Raw genomic sequence first — 17,330 nt, 5'->3', positions numbered from 1 at the left:
CCACGGCCTCAACTTTCCCCATATTTAATTCCCTGACATTCAGGATTTTCCCCTTCCCTCCGTCCCGCGGATCCTTTTCCCGTATTCAAACCCGCCCCGGGATCGGCACTGGGCGGATCCGGAGTGGCCCCTCCTCCCCTTGGGACACGAACGGGAAGAATTTTCCCGGGGGTTCCTCCCCGTCCCCCAGCGCCATCCTCGCCACCAAATCCTTCTTCTCCACATCGTAAAATTCCAGCCGCTCTTCCTCCGGGTCCAGGAGCACTCCGAGCACCGAGAGACCCTCCCGCTGCTCCCCGACGGCGCGGCCGCCGCAGAAAAGCCGTCCCTGGGAGGCGCGGAGAGCCCAGGAGCGCTGGGGATCGGCCCGGGGGTCACTCCGGGGGTCACTCCGAGGGTCATTCCGGGGATCGTCCCGGGGGTCACCGCGGGGATCGCCCCAGGGCTCATTCCGATGGTCATCCCTGGGGTCATCGCGGGGGTCATTCCGGGGGTCATTCCGGGGATCGTCCTGGGGGTCATTCCGGCGGTCACCCCGGTGGTCACTCCAGCGGTCACCCCAGCGGTCACTCCGATGGTCCCCCCGATGGTCCCCCCATTGGTCAGTCCGATGGTCACCCCAGCGGTCACTCCGGCGGTCACCGCCCGCTCCGTCCCCGGTCACTCCGAGCGCCCAGCGCCGCTCCCGGCCCAGCTCCACCTCCCAGTAGCGCTTCCCGGCCCCCAGCGCCTCCCGCCCCAGCAGCGCCGCCGTCGGGAGCGGAGCCCGCGCGTCCCCGAGCTCCAGGAGCCGCGGGGTGGGGTCCAGAGATACCGGAGCTGCGGGAGAGAACGGGGAGGAGCCGTGAGAGGAGCGGAGATACCGGGAGAGAACGGGGAGGAGACGTGAGAGGAGCGGAGATACCGGGAGAGAACGGGGAGGAACCGTGAGAGGAGCGGAGATACCGGGAGAGAACGGGGAGGAACCGGGAGAGGAGCGGAGATACCGGGAGAGAACGGGGAGGAACCGTGAGAGGAGCGCAGATCCCGAAGGGGAGCGGAGATCCCCGGGAGAGGAGCGGAGATCTCGGGGGAGAACGGGGAGGAACCGTGAGAGGAGCGGAGATCTCGAATGGGAACGGGGGAGGAGGAGCGGAGATACCGGGAGAGAACGGGGAGGAGCCGGGAGAGGAGCGGAGATACCGAATGGGAACGGGACATTCCCGGGGCTGCGGGGAGCTGAGCGGCCGCGGAATGCCCGAATGCTGGAATCCTCAAATCCCAGAAACTCCAAATCCCCATTCCCCAGAATCCCCAAATCCCAAAAATTTATGGAATCCCCAAATCCCAGAAACTCCAAATCCCCAAATCCTGGAATCCCTGAACCCCCAAATCCCCAAATCCCAGAAACCCGAAATCCCAGAAATTTCATATCCCCAAACCCCAGAATCCCCAAATCCCAGAAACTCCAAATCCCAGAAACTCCAAATCCCAGGATCCCCAGATCCCAGAATCCTCAAATCCCAGATTTCCCAGATCCCAGAAACCCCAAATCCCAGAATCCTCAAATCCCATAAATTTTGTATCCCCAAACCCCCAAATCCCAGAAATTCCAAATCCCAGAATCCCCAAAACCCAGATTTCCCAGAATCCTCAAATCCCAGAAACCCTGAACCCCAATCCCCCAATCCCCAAATCACAGAATCCGCAAACCCCAAAATCCCCAAACCCCAAATCCCCAATCCCCAAATCCCAGAAACCCCAAACCCCAGAATTCTCCGAAACCCCAAATCCCACAATCCCCGAATCCCAGAAACTTCAAATCCCCAAATCCCAGAAATTTCATATCCCCAAATCCCGGAATCCCCAAATTCCAGAAACTCCAAATCCCGGAAACTCCAAATCCCAGGATCCCCAAATCCCAGAATCCTCAAATTCCCAAATCCCAGATTTCCCAGATCCCAGAATCCTCAAATCCCAGATTTCCCAGATCCCAGAATCCTCAAATCCCAGAAATTTTGAATCCCCACATCCCAGAAACCCTGAACCCCAATACCCCAATCCCCAAATCACAGAATCTGCAAATCCCCAAATCCCCAAACCCCAATTCCCCAAACCCCCAATCCCAGAATTCCCAAATCCCCAAATCCCAAATCCCCAAACCCCATTCCCCCAATCCTGGCTCACCCGCGTGGCTCCGCACTTCCCAGAAATCTGTGGGGAAAAAAAAAAACAAAATTCCTTTTTTTTATGGGAATTCGATACTTCCCAGAACGGGAAAACCCTTTCGGCCCCAAAATTCTGATTTTTTTCCCCCAAAAATCCCAAAATTCCCAAATTCCTGTGAATTCAGCACTTACCCAGCTCGCCTTTCAGCTCACCTGAAAGAAAAAAAGTATAATTTTTTATAATTTTTATAATATTATAATTAGTATGCTTTACAATTTTATAATTTCTATAACTTTCATAATTTTATAATTTTAAATTTGTATATATTTTTATAATTTTTATAATTTTTATAATTTCCATAATTTATAATTTTATCATAATGTAGATAAGAACAGATATTTTTAATAACATCATTATCTTAATAAGAAATTTGATATAATAATTTAATAAGCTTTAAATATTTAACAATAATTAAATTTTGTGATGAATTTTAATATTTTAATAATAATTTATATACTTTTAAATGATAAATTTTAATATTTTAATAATGATTTTTAAGATTTTTAAAAAACAAATGTAATAAAAATATAATGAACGAATTTTTCAATAAATAAATTTTAACATAATTTTATTAAAAACGGGAAATTTTTAATAAACTTTGGGGGGAATGGAAATTTATAGGAATTAATGGGAATTTATGGAAATTAATGGGAATTAACAGAAATTTATGGGAATTTATGAAAATTTATGGGATTTTATGGGAATTTATGAAAATTTATGGGACTTTATGGGTATTTACTGGAATTTATATAAATTTATTGTAATTTATGGGAATTTACAGAAATTTATGGGAATTTATGAAAATTTTGGGATTTTTTGGGAAATTATGGGAATTTATGGGAATTCATGGTAATTTATGGGAAATTCATGGGAATTTATGGGAATTTATGAGACTTTTGGGGAATTTATGGAAATTTGGGAATTTACAGGAATTTATGGGAAATTTATGGAAATTAATGGGACTTTATGGGAACTTACGGGGAATTTATGGGGAATTGATGGGAAATTTATGTAAATTTCTGGGGAATTTATGGGAATGTATGGAAATTTATGAGGAATTTATGAAAATTTATGGGAATTTATGGGAATTAATGTAAATTTATGGAAATTTGTGGGACTTTACAGGGATTTAAGATAATTTATGGGAATTTATGGGTATTTATGGATAATTTATGGGAATTTATAGAGAATTTATAGGAATTTATGGAAATTTATGGGACTTTATGACAACTTATGGGGAATTTATGGGGAATTTCTGGGGAATTTATGGAAATTTATGAAAATTTATGGGGAATTTATGGGGAAATTATGGGGAATTTATGGAAATGTATTGGAGTTTATGAAAATTTATGGGAATTTTTTTTAATTTATGGGAAATTACGGGAATTTGTAGGAATTTATGAGAAGTTACGGGAATTTATGGGAATTTGTGAGACTTTTGGGGGAATTTATGGAAATTTATGGGGAATTAATGGACATTAATGGGACTTTATGGGAACTTACGAGGAACTTATGGGGAATTTATGGGAATTTGTGGGAATTTGTGGGAATTTGTGGGAATTTACATGGATTTAAGATAATTTATGGGAATTTATGGGTAATTTATGGAAACTTATGGGACTTTATGGGAATTTATGGAAATTTATTGGAAGTTTATTGGAAGTTTATGGGACCTTATGGGGAATTTATGGGAATTTTATGGGAATTTCTGGAAATTTCCTTACCCATACGTTTCTTGAAGTGGATTTTTGCTGGAAAGGAAAAACAGGGAATGAGTGACGGGACAAGAAATTACAGGAAAATTTCACAGGAAAAAAATTAAAATTGTTGGTGAGAAAATCAAGAATCAAAATTATCTTCCCTTTGGGAGATTTCTGCCATTAAATTGCAGGATTTTGGGAATTACCGATTAAATTTCAGGGTTTGGGGAATTACAGATTAAATTATAGGATTTCAGGAATTTCAGGAATTTTTCCCTAAAAATGGGAGGGGAGGGGGAGGAGTTTCCATCCCGTGGAATTCCAGGGGTACATGGAAAATTTGGGGTCAGATCCCACGATTTTGGGGTCTTTTCCCACCAAAATTCCATGGAACCCCAAGGAAAAGATGGGATCGAGCCCTCTAATTAATCACTTTTAATTCTAATTAAGGTGATTAAGCTGAAGATTGCTTTCCTGAGGAAATTAATTAATTTAATTAATTAAACTAAATTAAATTATATTTATTTTAAGGAAATGGGATTTACCCGCTCGTTTCTTGGCTTTTTCTCCGTCTGGGAATTTCGGATGTGGGATCAAAGGAAATAATCGGGAAAAAGATTAATTTGCTAATATTTATTAATATTTATCAATATTTATTAATGCATATAAATATTTATTAATATTTAATAATGCCTAATAATAGTTGTTAATCGTTATTAGTTTTAATAATATTTATTAATATTTAATAACATTAATTGCTTTTGTTGATGATGTTTGTGGGTTCCTTTCTGAAGGGAAAAGGAAAAAGGGAAAAAGGGGAGAAAGGGAAAAATGGGAAAAAAGGGGGAAAAGGCGAAAAAAGGGAATAAAAGGGGGAAAAAGGGGGGGAAGGAAAAAAAGGGGAAAAAAGGGATAAAAAGGAAAAAGAGGGGAAAGGGTAAAAAGGGAAAAAAAAAGGAAAAAGGGAATTCAAGTGAAAAAAGGAGGGAAAGAGAAAAAGGGGAAAAAGGGGAAGGGAACAGGAAAAAGGGAAAAGAGAAAAAAGGGGAAAGTGAAAAATGGGGTTAGGGGAAAAAAGGGAAAAAACAGGGAAAAGGGAATAAAAGGGAAAAAACAGGGAAAAGGGAATAAAAGGGAAAAAACAGGGAAAAGGGAATAAAAGGGAAAAAAGGGGGGGAAAGGTAAAAAGGGGAAAAGGAAAAAAGGGAAAAGGGAAAAAAGGAGGGAAGAGAAGAACAGGAATAAAAGGGAAAAGGAGGAAAAGGGGGGAGAGGTGAAAAAAGAAAAATAGGAAAAAGGGGGGAAAGGAAAAAATGGGGGAAAGGGAAAGAAGGAAAAGAAGAGGAAAAAACAGGGAAAAGGGAATAAAAGGGAAAAAGAGGGGGAAGGGAGAAAAAGGGGGAAAGGAGAGAAAGGGGAAGAGAAAAATGGGGAAAGGGGAAAAATGGGGAAAAGGGAAAAGGGCGAAAAAGAGGGGAAAAGGGAGAAAAGAGAAAATTAGGAAAAAGTGGGGGAAAGAAAAAAAATGGGGGAAAGAGGAAAAAAGGTGCAAAGGGGGGAAAAAGGGAAAGGGAAAAAAGGAGGAAAAAGGAAAAAAAGAAGGAAAAAGGGAAAAAACTCACCCAGCACTGACTTCACTTTCTTTTTCTCTGGAACAGAAAATGTGGAATTTTCACATCCAAAAATCCCAATTTAGGAATTTTGATCATCTAAAAAATGATATTTTTTTTTCCCTTTTGATTACTCAGAATCAATTATTGAATCRATGGATGCATCCAAGGGTTCAACTGCGTTTTATTCCATTGATAAGATTTCTCTGATTCGATAATTAATTTATTTATTAAGATTTTTTGGGTTTTAACAGAATTTTTAAATTTTTTTTTTCATTTGAACTTGAGCAAAAAGAGATTTGTCAAAAAAAAAATCAGTTGATCAGATGACTTTTAAATGGCAAGAAAATAGAAATTAGAAAATATTAGAAAATATTAGAAAATATTAGAAATATCAGAAAATATCAGAAAATATAAAAAATATTGGAAAATATTAGGAAATATTAGGAAATATTTAAGATATTAGAAAATATTAAAAATAGAAAAAAGAGAAATTGGAAAATAAATTTTGGAATTGGGACATCTAGAAATTTTCAATCTTATAAAAACGAAGGGCAACTTGAGTAAAAATACCCATAATTGTAAAAAAAATCAGTAAATTTGAGAGTTCTTTGATTTCAGAATTGTAAAATTGTGAAATTTGAAATTGTAAAACTGAGGAAATGGAACAAAAAAAAGACGGAAATTCAGTCCTGGATTTCAACTTTCAATCTGGAGAGAATTCCCGGAAATTGCACATTTTTACCTTCTTCCACCTCCAGCTTCACTTTTCCTGGAAAATCGTGAAAAATTTCAATTTTTTAATTCTTTATTCCTTCTTTAAATGAATGTTTTCTGACATACACTGTTTCTCATCCGATATTGAATATTTAATCTGTTAATTTGCATATTCAAGAGATGTTACTAATAAATTTATTATTATACTTCATATTTTCAAGATTTTCTATTTCTTTGTATTTACATCTATTTCTGTTTTATTTTAATATTTTTTATATTTTATTATTGTAATTTAATTTTTATTTATTATATTCAATTATATTTGTTATCTATCATTCAAACTGGTTACTTTCCTTTATTATGATATATTGTTTATTTTATATTTTTATATATTTATTTTATAATTTGCTATTAAATTTTATCATTCTGTTTCATTATTATATTTATTATTGTATTTTAATTTTATTTCATTATTTAATTTGATGATTAATTATATTTTGTTATTTATTATTTTACTTTTTTATTTTACTTTTTTATTTTATTATTTATTTTTCATATTTGTCTAGATTTCTTTGATATTTTATTATTCTTTTTTATTATATTTATTATTGTAAATTCTTTATTATCATATTTAATTAATATATTTTCTTTTTTTTATTTTTTGTTATTATATTTTACTATAATATTTTATTGTATTTGATTACCCGCTATTTCATTTTATTATTTTATGTTATTATCCTATTTTATTTCTATTTTTATATCTCTCTATTTTTTCAGTATTTAATAAAATCTTGTCTTTGTTATTTCATATTTAATATTTTAATTAATCGATGGAATGCTTCCTTTTTGGAATAAATAATAAATAAATAATGAATAAATAATAATAGGAATTAATAATTATTATTTTACACTGATATAATTATAGTGAGGATAGGAAAACAAATGACAAGAATGCATTATCATAATTAAGAATTATTATTCATAAATAGTTAATAATTAAAAAATAACTGTTAATAAATAATACTTGATCATTAATAAACAAATAATCAATTATTAATTAATTATCCTGGTCACTCACCAGCCCTCACCATTCTCTTGTGGCTCGCTGTGTAAAAAAAAAAAAAAAAGAGAAAAAATAAAATCGAATTTTCTCCCCATTTATTTATTTATTTATTTATTTATTTATTTGTTTGTTTGTTTGTTTGTTTGTTTTAGGGAAATTTGGCTCCTTTTCCCAAATTTTCCCCTGGAAATTTCCAGAACTCACTGCGGAGGAGGCAGAACACGGCGGAAATCAGGGCCAAGTTCAGGAACAGAACCGCCAGGAAAATCCGCAGCCACCGGGAAACAGAGGGAAGGAAAACGTCTGGGAAAACCAATCATCGGGAAAATGCAAATTATCGATTAATTACTAATTATTCTGTTGGTAAGGGTGCTCGATTAAGGATTAAATAGCCCGTTAATTAATAATGTTGCAATAATCAATAAAGGATTTCGATTTGTCATTCGTTATTAAATCTTTAAAATATTTAAAAGTTAAATATCCATGAATTATTAATATTTTGTTAATTTTTAAGGACTCCATTTTCTATTCATTAATAAAGGTTCCATGAATGATTTAAGGATTAAATATTCCATTACTGATCGTTTTTTTTTTCTTAATTATGTAAGGATTCAGCTTTCCATTTGCTATTAAATGTTCTTTAAAATATTTAAAGATTAAATATTCCCCTAATTATTAATATTTTAATAATTATTTAATGTTTAGGTTTTCAATTAAAAAATTGAATTAATAAAGCTTCTATAAATGATTTAAGGATTAAATATTACATTAATGATCGATTTCTTCTTAATAATGTAAGAATTCAGTTTTCCATTCATTGTTAAATGTTCTAAAAATTATTTAAAGATTAACTATCCCATGAATTATCATAATTTTATTAATTATTGCATGTTTGAGTGTTCCGTGAATTAATAAAGACTCTGTAAATAATTTAAGGATTAAACACCATTGATATTTTATTAATTCTTTAAGGATTCCATTTTCCATTAATAAAAAGAGATTCTATAAATTATTGAAGGATTCAATAGTCCATTAATTATTGACTCTTCTATGAATGATTCAAAGATTAAATATTCCATTATTGATCGATTTTTTCTTAATTATATAAGGATTCAATTCTCCATTAATTGTTAAATATTCTTCAAAATATTTAAAGATTAAATATTCCCCTAATTATTAATATTAATATTAATTATTTAGTGTTTGAGTTTTCCAAGAATTAATAAAGCTTCTATAAATTATTTAAGGAATAAATATTCCATTAATGATCGATTTTTTCTTAATTATGTAAGAATTCAGTTTTCCATTCATTGTTAAATGTTCTTCCATTTATGTTTTGTTAATGATTTAACGATCATTTAATAATGATCTATAAATTATTGAACGATTAAGTATTCTACTAATGATTGACTCTTCTATTAATGATTCAGATATTAATATTCCATTAATATTGATAATTTCTTAATTATGTAAGGAATCAATTCTCCATTCTTTGTTACATGTTCTAAAAATCATTTAAGGATTAAATATTCCATTATTTATTAATATTTTATTAATTATTTAAGGATTCTTTTTTCCATGTATTAATAAAGATTCTATGAATGATTTAAGGATTAAATATTCCATTAATGATCGATTTTTTAATTAATAATGTAAGGATCCCGTTCTCCATTCATTGTTAAAGGTTCTAAAAATCATTTAAGGATTAAATACTCCGGCAGCAAATTTAATCAAATTAAATCAAATCAAATTAAATTATCAAATTCAATCAAATTAAGTTGAATGAAATGAAATGAAATGAAATGAAATGAAATGAAATGAATTGAAATGAAATGAAATTAAATTAAATTAAATTAAACTTAATTCAATGACCCCATCCCCGTGCAGGCGGATCTGGGCCTTGTGGGAGGCGTTGAGCTGCCAGTTCAGAATCTGGCACCAAATTTAATCAAATTAAATCAAATCAAATTAAATTAAATTATCAAATTAAGCTAAATCAAATCCAATCAAATTAAATTAATCCATCAATGCTAATAAATAAAATTCCAGACTCCCAAACCCTTTGGATTAAAAATCCCATCAATTTTCTCACACGGTGCAGGCAGATCCGGGCCTTGCAGGAGGCGTTGAGGCGCCCATTCAGGATCCAGCACCGAATTTAATCAAATTAAATCAAATCAAATCAAATCAAATCAAATCAAATTAAATTATCAACTTAAAATAAATTAAATTAAATTAAACTCAATTCAAAGACCCCTTCCCTGGGAATGCTGTTGCACTGCACAGGCGGATCCGGGCCTCGCGGGAGGTACTGAGGGGCCGGTTCAGGATTCAGCACCAAATTTAATCAAATTAAATCAAATCACATTAAATTAAATTATCAAAAGAAATCAAATTCAATCAGATTATCAAATTCAATCAAATTAAATTATCAAATTCAATCAAATTACCACGCAGGTGGATCCAGACCTCGCAGGAGGCGATGTGAGGCCGGTTCAGGATCCAGCACCAAATTTAATCAAATTAAATCAAATCAAATTAAATTAAATCAAATTATATCAAATTAAATGAAAATAAATTAAATTAAAATATCAAATTCAGTCAAATTACGGTGCAGGCGGATCCGGGCCTCGTGGGAGGTGTTGAGCTGCTGGTTCAGGACCCGGCACCAAATTTAATCAAATGAAATCAATTCAAATTAAATCAAATGAAATTATATTAAATTAAATTATCAAATAAAATAAAATAAATTAAATTATCAAATTAAATCAAATTAAAATATCAAATTAAACCCAATTACCGTGCAGGCGGATCCGGGTCTCGCGGGAGGCGTTGAGCGGCCGGTTCAGGACCCGGCACCAAATCTCCAGGTCGGATCCCGATCCCGATTGGATCCTCACAGAGCCCTCGACCCCAAAAAGGCCCCCGGAGGTCACCGAGGCCGCGGCGGTGCCGGATTCGGGCCGGAGCTCGCCCCGTCTGTCCAACCAGAGCAGCTCCGGCCGCGGGAACCAGCCCGAGGCGCGGCACGACACGGCCAAGGCCCGGCGCTCGCGGCCGTGCAGGATCAGCCGCGGGGATTCGCCAATCGCTGCGGAAAAATGGGAAAATTTATATTAATAATGTTAAAATTGGGGTTTGCAGGAATTAAAATTGGGATTTTGTGGAAATCAGCATTTCCGTTCATTGAGGAGTTGCCGAGGGCCCGGCGCTCGCAGCCACGCAGGATCAGCCGCGGGGATTCACCGATCGCTATGGAAAAATGGGAAAATTTATATTTTAATATTGTTAAAATTGGGGTTTACAGGAATTARAATTGGGGTTTTGAGTTTCCATCACAGGATCACCCATGGGGATTCGCCGATCGCTGCAGAAAAATGGGAAAAATTATATTTTAATAATGTTAAAATTGGGGTTTGTGGAAATTAAAATTAGGGTTTTGTGGGAATTAAAGTTGGGGATTTGAGTTTTCATCACAGGATCACCCACGGGGATTCACCGATCGCTGCGGAATAATGGGAAAATTTATATTTTAATAATATTAAAATTGGGATTTACGGGAATTAAAATTGGAGTTTTGTGGAAATTAAACTTGAGATTTTATGGTAATCAAGGATTCCGTTCATTCAGGAGTTGCCATCACAGGATCAGCTGCAGGGATTCACCGATCGCTGCGGAAAAATGGAAATTTTTATATTAATAATGTTAAAATTGGGGTTTATGGAAAKTAAAATTGGGGTTTTATGGGAATCAGAATTAGAGTTTTGTGGGAATTAAAATTGGAATTTATGGGAATCAAGGATTGAGGAGTTTCCATAATAGGATCACCCACGGGGCTTTGCCAATCGCTGTGGAAAAATGGGAAAATTTATATTTAATTATTGTTAAAATTGGGGTTTGTGGAAATTAAAATTTGGGTTTTATGGAAATCAAAATTGGGGTTTATGGGAATCAAAATTGGGGTTTCCTGGAATTCAAGGATTCCTTTCCCGAGGAGCGGGAAAGCCTCGGAGGATTTTCCGGGGTTTGATCCACGGGGTCGGGAGGTCCTCGGGACTGGGAGTGAAATTCCCCAGGATTTGGGCAAATGTGTGAAATTTAAAAAAAAAACTGTAGGAAATAAATAAAGATATCAATGTAGGAAAGAAAAGAGAAATACAGAAAATAGAAAATAGAAAATAGAAAATAGATAAGAGAAAACAGAAAATACAAAATACAAGACACGAAATACAATATACAAAATATAAAACACAAATGAAAATATTATATATTTACATAATATATAAATATAAATAAATAGATAAAATAGATAAAATAGATAAAATGTAAAGCTGTTAAAAATAAAAATATAAACGACATTATCTGGAATGATAAACACATGTGAATATGAATATAAATATCAATATAGAATTAATTTATAATTAAATTTCAATTTTTAAAATATTAAATAATATAAAATAATATACTTGTATACTTTTCACATAAATATAATTATCTATTATATATTATAGAATATATTGTAATTAAACTATATATATTTATATTTATAATTGTATTTCTAATATATAATAAACACACTATATCTGACATATAATATGTTTTATATTATATATTTCTTATGTTTATTCATAAGAAAGAAATATTTCTTTATATGTTATATAAAGAATAAACTAAAAATATAAGCTATATTTCTTTTACAATAGATAATAGAAATAATAACATTCTACGAATTCTAGAAATAAATACTTGTTATATAAATAAATATATTTATATAATGTATAGATAAAATATATATATTTGATATAATTTTTTTCTCTAGAATACATCATCTCATCTTCATTTCCATATTCTAATTTAATGCATTTTTGGACTATAATAAAAACATTATAAATAAAAATAAATACAGACATCATATCATATAATATTTGTTTTATGTTATAATTATGTTAATGTAATAGATGTTTCTACAATTATATATTTATGCATTTATATATTTATATATTTCTACAAAAATATATGTGTATATTTTTATATGTATATACTTAAAATATGTGTATATATTTTTTATATTTTTTATTTTTTTATTTATATTAAAATATATTTATATATTTATATATTTATGCATTTATATATAGTAATATTGTAATTTCGTAATATTTATATTACATATCATTACACATTGAAATATTTATTTGTATTATAACATATAATACATAATTATATATTGAACTATATTTTATATATTATATTATAACATCTTTCTACATATTATCATACTTATTTCTAATATTCAACATAGAAGATGTCAAATATAAAAAATGCAAATCCTCAAAATACAAAAAAACAATTATAAAAAACGAACAAATATAAAAAAAGTAAATCCGAAAAAGCAANAAATCCTCAAAATACAAAAAAACAATTATAAAAAAAAAAAAAAAAAAAAAAAAATAAAACCGAAAAAGCAAAAAAAAAAAAACAAACAAACAAAAAACTAGCGGCAAAAAAGAGCAAATAAAAAAAATCAATCAGAAAATGCAAAAAAAATTAAAATTTAATATTTATAACAATATTTTGAACATTTTTTATTAAATATTATTTATAACAATTTTTATATATTAAAATTAACATTTATAACAAAAATTTGAAGATTTCCCGATATTTTTTGGGGGAAGGAAATGATGGAATTCCCACCCACCTGCCACTTCCAGCTGCACGGATTGCTCCTGGGATCTCCCCGCGAACGAGAGCCGGCAGCTGTAGAAACCCCGGTCCGAGCTCCGCACGTCCCCGAGCAGCAACGACGCGTTCCCGGTTCTCAATTCCCGCCGGAAAAACCCCGCCCGGCCCCGGTAGCAYTCGTCCCAATCCTCGGAGCCGCCGTTCCCGTCCCAGCCGCCCACTGGGACCGGTCCGGAGTGGCCGTGGAACGTCCAGTGGATGGAGAAATTGGCCGGAACGGGAACGGCGYTGGCCCGGCACGGCAGCACCGCCCGCTCGCCGATGAGAGCCAGCACCGAGGTTTGGGGAGCGCCGAGGGATCCGCCTGGGTCGGGAAAAAATCGGGGTTGGTTATGGGACTTGGGGTGGGGTTTTATTGGGAGAGGTTTCATGGGCGCAGRGAGAGGAATCCGGAGGGAAAAGACAGAAAAAATCGGGGATGTTCACGGGAATCACTTCGGACAATAACTTGATTTCCGGAGCGTCAAAATATTGGGAAATCAAAAAAAAATCCTGATCCCAATGATCCCAAAGTGGAGTTTTGCACAATAACTCAATTTCCAGGGTGTTAAAATATTGGGAAACCCCCCCAAAAATCCTGATTATTCCAACGATCCTGATGATCCTAATTATCCCAAAATTAAATTTTGAACAATAATTCAATTTCTGGAGTGTTAAAATATTGGGAAACCCCAAAAAAATCCTTACAATCCCAATGACCTCAAAATTGAGTTTTGAACAATAATTCAATTTTCAGGGCATTAAAATACTGAGAAACCCCCCAAAATTCAGGGATGTTCACGGGATTTGCTTCAGGCGTTTTGAACAATAACTCGATTTCCAGAGTGTTAAAATATTGGGAAATCAAAAAAAAAAAATCCCAATCCCAATGATCCCAAAATTTTGTTTTGAACAATAATTCAATTTTCAGAGCATTAAAATACTGCGAAATCCCCCAAAATTGAGGATGTTCATGGGATTCGCTTTGGGTTTTTCAAACAATAACTCGATTTCCGGAGCGTTAAAATATTGGCAAATCCAAAAAAAATCCCAATCCGAACCATCCCTAAATTGAGTTTCGAACAATAATTCAATTCCTGGAGTGTTAAAATATTGGGAAATCAAAAAAAAAAAATCCTTACAATCCCAATGATCTCAAAATTGAGTTTTGAACAATAATTCAATTTTCAGAGCATTAAAATACTGAGAAATTCCCCAAAATTCAGGGATGTTCTTGGGATTCACCTCGGGCATTTCAAATGATAACTCGATTTCCAAAGAGTTAAAATATTGGGAAATCCAAAAAAAACCCTGATCCCAATGATCCCAAAATAGAGTTTAGAACAATAATTCAATTTCCAGGGTGTTAAAATGTTGGGAAACCCCAAATAAAATCTCAACAATCCCAACAATCTCCAAATTGCGTTTTGATCAATAACTCAGTTTCTGGAATGTTAAAATATTGGGAAAACCAAAAAAAATCCTGACAATCCCAATGATCCCAAAACTGAGTTTCAAACAATAACTCAATTTTCCAGAGTGTTAAAATATTGGGAAACCGCAAAGAAATCCTGATCCCAATGATCCCAAAATTGAGTTTTGAACAATAATTCAATTTTCAGAGCATTAAAATACATTAAAATAGTGGGAAACCCCCCAAAAATTGGGGATGTTCACGGGATTTGTGCTCGTGGATTTCTCCTCGGGTGTTTCAAATGATAACTCAATTTCCGGAGTGTTAAAATATTGGGAAATACCAGGGAAAGGATGATCCCAATGATCCAAACAATCCCAATGATTCTGATGATCCCAACAATCCCAGTAATCCCAACAATCCCTACAATCCCAAGGACCCCAAGAATCCAAACAATCCTAACAATTCCAATGATCCCGACAATCCCAGTAATCCAAACAATCACAACGATCCCAATGATCCCACTGATCCCAGCAATCCCAATGATCCCATTGATACCATCAATCCCATCTATCCCAATGATTCCGACGATCCCAATGATCCCAACGGTCCCAATGACCCCAGTGATCCYAACAATCCCAATGATCCCAATGATCYGAACAATCCCAATGATCCCAAGAATCCCAATGATCCTGACAACCCTGACAATCCCAATGATCCCAACAATCCTCATGATCCCAATGATCCCATTGATACCAACAATCCCAATGATCCCATTGATCCCATTGATCCCCACAATCCCAACAATCTGGACAATTCCAACAATCTCAATGATTGCATTGATCCCAACAATCCCATTTATCCCAAAAATCCCAACAATCCAAATGATCCAAACAATCCCAATGATCCCATTGATCCCATTGAGCCTATTCATACCATTGATCCCATTGATCCAAACTATCCCAGGAATCCAAATGATCCCAATGATCCAAATGATCCCAATGATCCCATTTATCCCAATGATCCCAATGGCCCCAATGATCGGGACAATTCCAACAATCTCAATGATCCCATTGATCCCATTGATTCCATTTATCCTAACAATCCCATTGATCGCAAAGATCCCAATGATCCCAAGGATCCAGACAATCCGAATGATCCAAATGATCTCATTGATCCTATTGATTCCAACAATCCCATTGATCCCAACAATCCCATTTATCCCACTGATCCCAATGATCCCAATAATCCCAATGATCCCATTTATCCCAACGATCCCAATGATCCCAATGATCATAACGATCCAAACAATCCCATTGATCCCATTGATTCCATTTATCCCAATGATCCCAGCGATCCCAATGATCCCAATGATCCCAACGATCCCAATGATCCCATTGATCCCAATGATCCCAACGATCCCATTGATCCCAATGATCCCATTTATCCCATTGATCCCAACAATCCCATTGATCCGAATCATCCCAATGATCCCAACGATCCCAATGATCCCATTGATCCCAAAGATCCCATTGATCCCAACAATCCCAATGATCCCAATAATCCCAACAATCCCAATGATCCCAATAATCCCAATGATCCCATTGATCCCAATAATCTCAACAATCCCATTTATCCCATTGACCCCAACAATCCCATTTATCCCATTGATCCCACTGATCCCATTGATCCCACTGATCCCAATGATCCCATTTATCCCAACAATCCCATTGATCCCAACGATCCCAAGGATCCCAATAATCCCAACAATCCCATTTATCCCATTGATCCCAACAATCCCACTGATCCCAACAATCCCATTTATCCCATTGATCCCAACAATCCCAACAATCCCACTGATCCCAACAATCCCACTGATCCCAATGATCCCAATAATCCCAACAATCCCATTTATCCCATTTATCCCAACAATCCCATTGATCCCATTGATCCCAACAATCCCACTGATCCCAACAATCCCATTTATCCCATTGATCTGAACAATCCCAACAATCCCACTGATCCCCACCAGAAGGTCCCTCTCTCACCTGCGCCCAGGTGGGACGGGAGCTCCAGGAGCGGGAGCAGCCACAGCCACCGGAACGGGGAATCCATGGAGAGCCCGGAGCTCTGCGGGGCCTTCCCGAGGGAAAAACGGGGAACGGACAGAGGGGGAAAGAGTTTATATTAAATTGTGATAGTAAATTGTTATCTGAAATTTTTATATTGAATTTTATATCAAATTGTAACATTAAATTGTAACATTAAATTGTTATATTAAATTGTAACATTAAATTGTTATATTAAATTGTTATATTAAATTATTACATTAAATTGCTATATTAAATTGGTATATTAAATTTCTATATTGGAATTGTTATATTAAATTTTTATATTGGAATTGTTATATTAAATTGTTAGATTAAATTTCTATATTAGAATAGTTATATTAAATTTCTATATTAGAATTGTATTAAGTTTTTATATTAAATTTTTATATTGGAATTATCATGTTAAATTGTTATATTAAATTTCTATATTGGAATTGTATAAAATTTTTATTTTAAATGTTTATATTGGAATTGGTATATTAAATTTTTATATTGGAATTGTTATGTTAAAGTGTTATATTTAAATTCTATATTGCAATTGTATTAAATTTTGATATAAAATTTTTATGTTGGAATTGTTACATTAAGTTGTTATATTAAATTGTTACATTAAAATTTTATATTAAATTTCTATATTGGAGTTTTAATATTAAATTTTATATAAAATATTTCTATTATATTTTTATATTGGAATTTTTATATTACATCTTCAGATTGGAATATTTATATTAATAAATTTTTATATTGTAATTGTGATATTAAATTTTTATATTGGAATTTTTATATCAC

At 34.4% G+C, this 17,330-nt stretch overlaps 2 protein-coding genes across 2 annotated transcripts; one reads left to right on the top strand and one right to left on the bottom strand.

Annotated features, from left to right (window-relative positions):
* Positions 1 to 85: 85 nt before the first annotated feature.
* Positions 86 to 13,408, bottom strand: LOC130587161 (butyrophilin subfamily 1 member A1-like). Its single transcript, XM_057388127.1, has 6 exons — positions 12,994 to 13,408; positions 10,099 to 10,389; positions 2,340 to 2,360; positions 2,167 to 2,193; positions 612 to 819; positions 86 to 353 (listed from the first exon to the last, which is right to left on the bottom strand). Exons 1-6 carry the CDS (start codon positions 13,406 to 13,408, stop codon positions 86 to 88), a joined length of 1,230 nt encoding a protein of 409 aa, XP_057244110.1.
* Positions 13,407 to 16,384, top strand: LOC130587160 (sporozoite surface protein 2-like; the record flags this gene model as incomplete). Its single annotated transcript, XM_057388123.1, has 5 exons — positions 13,407 to 13,457; positions 14,777 to 15,205; positions 15,308 to 15,340; positions 15,623 to 16,069; positions 16,154 to 16,384. Coding segments are annotated over exons 1-5 (1,191 nt in total), but the record flags the coding sequence as incomplete, so codon positions are not given.
* Between the last annotated feature and the right edge of the window lie 946 nt (positions 16,385 to 17,330).

This window comes from Malurus melanocephalus, unplaced genomic scaffold (assembly GCF_030028575.1).
Source record: "Malurus melanocephalus ecotype Western Australia unplaced genomic scaffold, MMel_1.1 scaffold_1585, whole genome shotgun sequence".
Classification (NCBI taxonomy): Eukaryota; Metazoa; Chordata; class Aves; order Passeriformes; family Maluridae; genus Malurus; species Malurus melanocephalus.
This window is presented reverse-complemented; position numbering and strand designations above follow the sequence as displayed.